We start from the raw sequence: 7,840 nt of genomic DNA, 5'->3' as shown, positions 1-7,840 counted from the left end.
CCCAACTCTACCCCAGCGTGACCTGATCTTAACTAATTACAACTGCAGTGGCTCTGTTTCCAAATAGGGTCGCATTCAAAGATATTGGAGCTTAGGACATCAACATGAATTTGGGAGACACAGTTCAACCTGTGACAGTTGATAACGGGGCTCTGGGAGACTGGTGCTCATGGACGGGGCCCGGCCACCCAGCTGTGCTGACATCTGCATTTGCTCCCCAAGAGCTGGCTTCTCTGCTGGAGAAACCCCAACGCAATACAGGCACACCTTGTTTTACTGAGTTTTTCAAGTCCTGTGTTTTTTACCAATTGAGGTTTGTGGCAACCCTGCTTCATGCAAGTCTCTCAGCGCCATTTTTCCAACAGGCTCAGATGATGGTTAGCATTTTTTAGCAATAAAATATTTTTAAACTAAGGCACATTGATTTTTTTTTTTTTTAGACATAATGCTATCAGACACTTAATAGACTGCAGTGTAGTGTGAAGATAACTTTCACGTGCACTGAGAAACCCCTCAAATTTGTGTGACTTGCTTTATTGTGATATTTGCTTTATTGGGGTGGTTTGGCACTGAAGCTGTCATATCTCCAAGGTATGCCTGCACTTCAGTACATCGAGAACTTGGGGGATGGAAATGAGGAAATGATTAAGGCAGACAGTGCGAGGGGGTAGTGATTAGAGATGCTAAGGAAAACCAAGACACTAATAAATATCTTAGTTCTTCTCTACTGCTCACATTGTCACGGCACTAATCAACACCTTGAGACGCCATTCAAAGGCCGGGTTCTGAGGGACACAGGTGGTACTATAACATTTTGTCAGTATGTGAGCACTTTAAAAAAAATTCTGACTTCTCTGAATTCAGAAGTTTTAGGTCAATTACCATTAATCAACAGGATTTTTTTTGTGTGGGTGCGTAGACCAATGGTGCCTTTTGGGATCGATGACTTCTCAGAGTTGATGAAATCTGGAAAGCCCTTGAATCCTCACAATGACCCCGTGTGGAGGGGCTGTTAAATCAACCTACTTTGCAGGTGAAGAAACTAAAGCTCAGAGGGGCAAAGCCACCTGGCAGAGTGCCCACCCACCCAGGCTGGGAGGTGTTGGAACTGGCAGAAGCCACCAGAACTGTGTAGAGGGGACTACCTTTTCACGCTATGGTCCTGTTGGATCAGGCCAGGCCTCAGGGCAGAGGTGAGGTTGCTAAGCCATGACCTCTGTACCTCACCCTTGTCATATGCAAAGTAGGAGTAATAACTGCACCCCTTTCCATTGTGAATGAATAAATTGTAGCAGGCCTGCTACCTAGCGAATGCTTACCACTTGCGGCTCCTGAATTTTGTTTGTTTTTACCTACACATACATTTTGCGACTGAAAAAGGAAAAGAGGAAAATTGGCTGTGGCTTGACTAGGGACAACACCGAAGCTGTGTTGAAAACTCTGCTTTGACGTTCGGGTTTTCTTTTTCCTAATAGGATGGTCCAGCAGTTTGGGGTGGACTTTGAAAAGAGGATCGAGGGCTCTGGAGACCAAGTGGACACGCTGGAGCTCTCCGGGGGCGCCCGAATCAATCGCATCTTCCACGAACGGTTTCCCTTTGAGCTGGTGAAGGTAGTGTGCTCCGAGCTGAGCCCTCCTGTCTCTGCTCAGGCACCCGGTTGCTCAGCCTTGAGCCAGGCCTATTCCCAGGGCACGAGGTCTTACGCCTCTGCCTCCAGGCCTGAGCCCGCTGTGGGCAGAGCACGGCCCGGGGGAAGTGTCCCCACCAGCTTCCTTCCTTGAGCAGGCAGCTTACTGGAAAGAAGGGTACAAAAAGTTTCATTTTTTTCCTCTAACAAAAACCAGTATATGTTCTTTGCAAAATATGTAGAAAATAGAGATTGTTTCATATGGGAAAACGTCCCCAGCATGTTGAAGAGGGAAAAAAGCCTCTAACAAAAACCAGTATATGTTCTTTGCAAAATACGTAGAAAATAGAGGTTGTTTCATATGGGAAAACATCCCCAGCATGTTGAAGAGGGAAAAAAGGTTATAGAGCCAGGATGTGCAACGTAACACATAGATTATATTTATAATTTCCTTCCGTATGAAATTGCACGTGGGTCTAGATGTGTGTCTTTCTATAGATCTGTAAGGATATTCTTGCAGTTCTCGGTGCTGGGATTTGAGATTCTTTTCAAAATTTATTTGAAGTTTTTCTTTATACTGAGACCATATACTGTTTTTATAAAAGCCAGTAAAGTTTTTTTTTTTTTTTTCAATTAAAGATCAAAACCTAAAAGCAGAAAAACTGCCTACACCCACAGACAACTCCTGTTAACACCTGGATGTGTATCCTTTTAGAATCATTTCTGTGCAAATGAATAAGCCCTGTATATACACGAACACGGTACATATATTCACCTATACTCGTTTGCACATATATATTATTTTTAAAAATTATGTGTCTTTGTACCCTGCTTTTTTTCATGTGGTGGCCGTCTTTCGAAACTAGTCGTAAGCATTTCATGCATTGTCAGTGACAAAACAATATTTTATTTTATAGTTGTCCTTGTCATGCATTTAACCAATCTCCCATTGTCAGACATTTAGGTCGTTTTCACATTTTCTAGCAGTTATGAATAGTTCTGCAAATGTAGCTAGTTCTTTATTAATTGCTCAAGATAAATTTCTAGAGCATTTAAAACTACCAGGTGATAGTTTAGGTATATTTTTGGAGATTCTTGATTTGTACTGCAAGTAGCTCATAAGAAAGTTAATTTGAATTTATGTTTGCCCCAAGAGAGCAAGAGTTAGTTTCACGGCATCCTTGCTGATACTAAGTTTTAGTATTTTTTAAAATGTTGACCAATGTAACATTCCGCCATGTGAATACAAATGCACACAGGAGATAACATTCCCCAAATATACACTTGTTGTGTGGGTGCCCCAGGTACCTCCCTGCATGCATTTGTTTCTCTGTTCTCAGATGGAGTTTGATGAGAAAGACTTAAGACGGGAGATCAGCTACGCCATTAAGAACATTCACGGAGTCAGGCAAGTTCCGCGGGGAGAGTCGCCATTGTTCCCTTCACCTCTGCGGTGCCACCCTCCAGCCAGTTGGCCCCCGCTAAACCTCTGGGTGCCCCAATTGTGAAGCCTTGACAGGGTAGTTCTTAGTAGGTATAAGTCTCTCCTTTTGAGTCTCCAAGAGCCCACAAAGGTGGATGTGCTCAATCCTGTGTGAATCTGTCGTGGACCACAGGGCTATCTGCTGCCCCTGGATTAAACACTGGTTAAACTGCCCAGTTGGTTGGCATGAGCCCTACCTATCGCAGTCAGCCAAGAAGCTCATTGCATATTTCCCCTGGGCGGTGGGTTGGGGAAATAGATATGAGTTATGATTATAGGAGCCCAACATTCATCCCTACCACGGGTCCCCTGTGAGCCTCCTCGTTCCCCTCAATATTCCAGCAAAAGAAGTCACTCCAGTTGTCCAGTCTCAAATTGCTACGGGCCTTCAGGGTACCCTTGGGGTTTTTGGGTAGTGGACGCAGGCATCGTGACCGCAGACTTGCCGTGACCTTGGTTCTTTCTTGGGAACCCGGCCCGTGGCTGTGAAATTGCTGACCGTGCTTTGTTTCTCTCTGACTTATCTCCCCTGCCCCCGGGTTCGGATGGTTTTAGGACCGGGCTCTTCACCCCGGACCTGGCATTCGAGGCCATTGTGAAAAAGCAGGTCGTCAAGCTGAAAGAGCCCTGTCTGAAATGTGTCGACCTGGTTATCCAGGAGCTAATCAATACAGTTAGGCAGTGTACCAGTAAGGTATCGGCCCCTTGGCAGGGGACTCCTGGCCGCGTGGAAACTGGGGTTCAGGGCTTTGGTATCAGGCTCCCAGCACTGCTTCAGCCTGTGCCCCATGGTGCCTTTCCCCCCAGATTGCCTCGGTTTCTGAGAACGTGGCCTTTTCCCAAAGGCTGGGGTGGGGGCGTGTCAGCCTGGGTGCAACCGGGGGGTGCCAGGCCTCCAGAACTGGCCAGACCGGTGGGCAGGGCTCCCTTGGATCCTGATACCAAGCCTAGCATGTGTCTGATGGAATTGGGGGTGTCGTTGGGCTGTTGCTTTGCTGCCTTCTGGGAAGCAGAGAGGGACCCCGCGTCAGCTGCTGGAGGCCAAGCTCCCTGAACCTTTCTGGTGGTCACCCCTTCTTGACAAATTCCTGGTTCCCTCAGGCTTCCCTTGAGCTAGCCACTTCTCTGTCCCCAAGGTGCCGAGAAAGGTCTGAACCAATAGCATTATGAGTGCTCAGGTCCCAGAGCTGGTTTGGCTCCTAACCGCCCCCGCCAGTTCACTTGCTCCCCTTAGGAGCAAGGCTGTCCCCCACCCCCAGGCAGCCCATCCTTAGATCTACTAGGTCACAAGTGCCCGTGTGCCTGTGTTCACGGGCCACTGCCTCCACCTGGCAGGATGCGCTGGGCTCCCCAAGGGCCTGGTTCCCAGGGCAGCACACTCTGGCTAGGCAGCTGAAGCGCTTCCCGGTGGGTGGTTTGTGCTTGCACGTCCACGATGGCCGTAGAGCTCTGGGTTGGCCTTCCCAGGCAGGGGATTTCTGCTTGAGCCTCTGTTCTCAGTCTAGAAAAGCCCACATTTGCTTCTTAAGCTTCTTCGATTAGAAAAGGGAGGGGAAAGAAACCTAGATGGGTTGGAGATTATCAGCCTGGAGGCTGTTGTCACAGATATGGAAATTTAAGGCATCCATACACCCTTATCCATCTATGCGATGACACTGACAAAGCACTTCAATAATTACACCCCAGACCAAGCCCAGCCCTCAGACCCAGGACGCCTCTTTGATCTGAAGCAGCTTCTGGGGCAAATGCAGGCACAGGCTCCTCCATGCATGTCACTAACCAGCTGACTCTCGTTTCTCTCTCTCTCTGTCTCCCGTCCCGGGTGTGTGGCCTGCACTATCCCTGGGTGTCTTTCTACTTGGTCCCACCCTCTGCATGACCCAGGACGGGGCTCTTCACCCCCGACATGGCCTTTGAAGCCATTGTGAAAAAACAGATTGTAAAACTCAAAGAGCCGAGTTTGAAGTGTGTTGATCTCGTGGTCTCAGAACTGGCCACAGTCATTAAAAAGTGTGCTGAGAAGGTAACAGAAGGTTTTGTTGTTATCACCTACACATTTGTCCCCCATCTTCTCCCTCTGTTGTTAGTCTTAACCACGTATCTGGGAGAGTCCACCTCGGCAGGAACCCCCCACCTAGGGCCAGTTGTCACCTAGCGATGTCTCAGCTTTGCATCGGCAGATAAAATGGGGGACGTTGCATCGCACATGTGTTCCACCTTTGCAGCTTGGGCTACTGAAGGGGCTGGGAGGCCTTTGATGTTGCCAAATGCGTTTACTAAGCAGCGGGGATGAGAGTCCGTGCCCATCCCTGGGACCCTCAGAGAAGGGGGTTCCCGAACTATCACCAGAGCGGTGAAACACTGCAGTGTGCAGGACTGCATGTTCTTAAGTCATGGGACATTTACTAGGTTTTCCATGAGTGATTTTGACTGTCCGCTCAATTTTCCCCAACTTATGGACTTTGCGCAAACCGTGGAGGGTGGGCTCCCCATGTGTTTGTTTGGTTACCGCTGCAAAGGCTGAGGCTCTGGGGGTGTTAGAGGAGTGGTTCCGAAGATGAGATGGTGGAGAATGGTTTTCTGCACGGGGTCCCGCCGAGGTAGATAGCCCAGATGCCGGCCCACTGTCCTACAGCAAGCGCTGTGTGCTCATGCGCAGGGCGAGGGCACTTGCCCCAGTGACCTGGCACCTTTAATTGCACTCGGTGTCCCTGCTCTCGCCCAGCGCTGGGCGGGAGGGGGATGGCTGTCGCTCTCTTTCTCTGCCACTTTCCACCTCCAAATCACACTCTCAAAAAGCATCTCTGCTTGTGTGTGGGCACCCTGTCACTCTCTCTGACCCACTGTCCCCCCACTGTCCCCTTGTCTCCCAGCTGGAGCAGCTATGAGACAAGAGTGAGGTGGGGACTCGGTGGGCCCACCCCACGTCATCACCTTCCCTCGTGTTTTCGGTGTGGTTCGCGTTGCTTCCCAGGCCGCGAGGACCCAGCCAACGCTGCCACTCTGCTTTCCCCCTAGCTTAGCTCCTACCCCCGGTTGAGAGAGGAGACAGAGCGAATCGTCACCACTTACATCCGGGAACGGGAGGGGAGAACCAAGGACCAGGTATTGACTTTTCGTTTTAATTTTCAGGTATAATTTACTTATAATAAATCTTGAGTGTATAGTCTTTTGAGTTTTGACAAATGTATACAGTAACCCCCACGTCAATCAAGATATAGAATGGTTCTGTCACCCCCCAAAATTCCCATCCTTTGCCTCTTTTCGTCAATCCCTCCCCCACCTCCAGGCCCTGGCAACCACTTGGCTGCTCCTTGTCCCTATCATTTTGCCTTTTCCAGAATATTCTATGAATGGTCTCCTATGGTACGTAGCTTTTTGATTCTGACTTCCTTCTCTCAGCATGATGTATTCAGGATTCATCCCTGTTGTTTGTGGTGTATCTGAAGTTTGTTGCTTTTAATGGTTGAATATGTGGCCCACAGCCCGTTTATCTATTTGCCTGCCTGCCAGAGGACATTAGGGTGCTTTTTTGGTTTTAATTTTCTTGTGAAGACCATCTAAGCACACACAAAGGTAGAGAGTGTGACTCCTCCAGGTAGCAATGGCATGAGTCTCATATGTCCCCTGCTGAATGCGCTCAGGACCTGGGCATGACCCAACACCTGGTCTTAGTCACTCTCCGCTAGTTGTCTGCCGTGGTCTCTCGGCAGCTGTTTGTTCAAACCAGAACTGAAACAAGCTGATGTGCTGTATGTTGTTGTGATATCATCTTGTTTAGAATGGTTCCTACCCCCTTGACATTGATGGACAAGGAACTGGCTCATTTGCCCTTCGGAGGATTTCCCCAGCCAACCTGTGCCCTGCTGCCTCGCAGCGTCTGTGGCCTGGAAGCTCTGTCAGAAGCTTGAGAGAGTCCAGTTCATTGTTGTCATTTTTTGGCAAGGATGCTGCTGTCTCCTCCACACACACCGTAATGCCTGATTTCCCCACTGTCAACACTGCCAGGCTCGAACCACGGGCTCTAGGGTGACAGGATTCAGGCTTTATAAGACCAGCAACGGTGGATTCCATGGATGGGGCACCCCAGTATTTTCCAGCAACTCCACAGGGTCTAACCTAGTAAGCGTTCAGAGACACAATGAGGTGACAGAGTACTGTTTTAAGGGCCTGTCCCTTATCTGAGATGACATCCTGGCTGACTCCTGTGCCTATGTATATGTGTGTGTGTTTCATTTTAATATTCTTACCTGGCCACATTATAGTTGCTGTTTAAATGTGACACTTATAAAATGCTACCTGCTAGCTAAAGACTACATACTGTGACTTTTTTAACCCTTTGCAGTGGGCCTTTTGTCCCCACCTCCACACAGCCAGGCAGTGGCCAAACTAGGTCTACAGTCAGTCCCAGAGGCTATGCCGGTGACACCACGCTGGGCTGTCTCACTCTGCTCTGTTGGCCTAATCTTTCTTAATTGTGAGGCCCTGACACCTGAAAGCACCTGGGTCCCCTTCCCTCTGCAGATGTACCCTGGGGGCTGTATTAGGAGTGGGGGAATCTGTGTGTGGTCCCCGTCTTTCTGCCTGGGAAGCAGCATGCTTCTGGCGCCCCTGATGGCTAGTGTGATAATTGCTCTGGCCACTGCCCCTCCCTGCCACGTTCAGGAGTATACTAGTGTTCCTCAACTTAGAAAGGATTACGTCCCAGTAAACCTATCGCAAGTTGAAA

General features: G+C 49.0%; 1 protein-coding gene across 4 annotated transcripts in view; it reads left to right on the top strand.

Annotated features, from left to right (window-relative positions):
- Positions 1-7,840, top strand: part of DNM2 (dynamin 2) — an 88,841-nt gene that overhangs the window by 56,059 nt on the left and 24,942 nt on the right. For 2 of the 4 annotated variants that reach the window (XM_006905866.3, XM_006905863.3), the window contains exons 8-11: positions 1,476-1,611; positions 2,969-3,036; positions 4,996-5,134; positions 6,130-6,216. In XM_006905866.3, coding sequence (XP_006905928.1) covers positions 1,476-1,611; positions 2,969-3,036; positions 4,996-5,134; positions 6,130-6,216 — 430 coding nt within the window. Of the gene's footprint in view, positions 1-1,475; positions 1,612-2,968; positions 3,037-3,666; positions 3,806-4,995; positions 5,135-6,129; positions 6,217-7,840 lie in introns of all 4 variants that reach the window. The other 2 variants (XM_006905865.3, XM_006905862.3) reach the window with 1 other exon arrangement.

Source organism: Pteropus alecto, unplaced genomic scaffold (genome assembly GCF_000325575.1).
Source record: "Pteropus alecto unplaced genomic scaffold, ASM32557v1 scaffold761, whole genome shotgun sequence".
Classification (NCBI taxonomy): Eukaryota; Metazoa; Chordata; class Mammalia; order Chiroptera; family Pteropodidae; genus Pteropus; species Pteropus alecto.
Note: the sequence above shows the minus strand (reverse complement) of the source record. Positions and strands in the feature narration are given on the sequence as shown.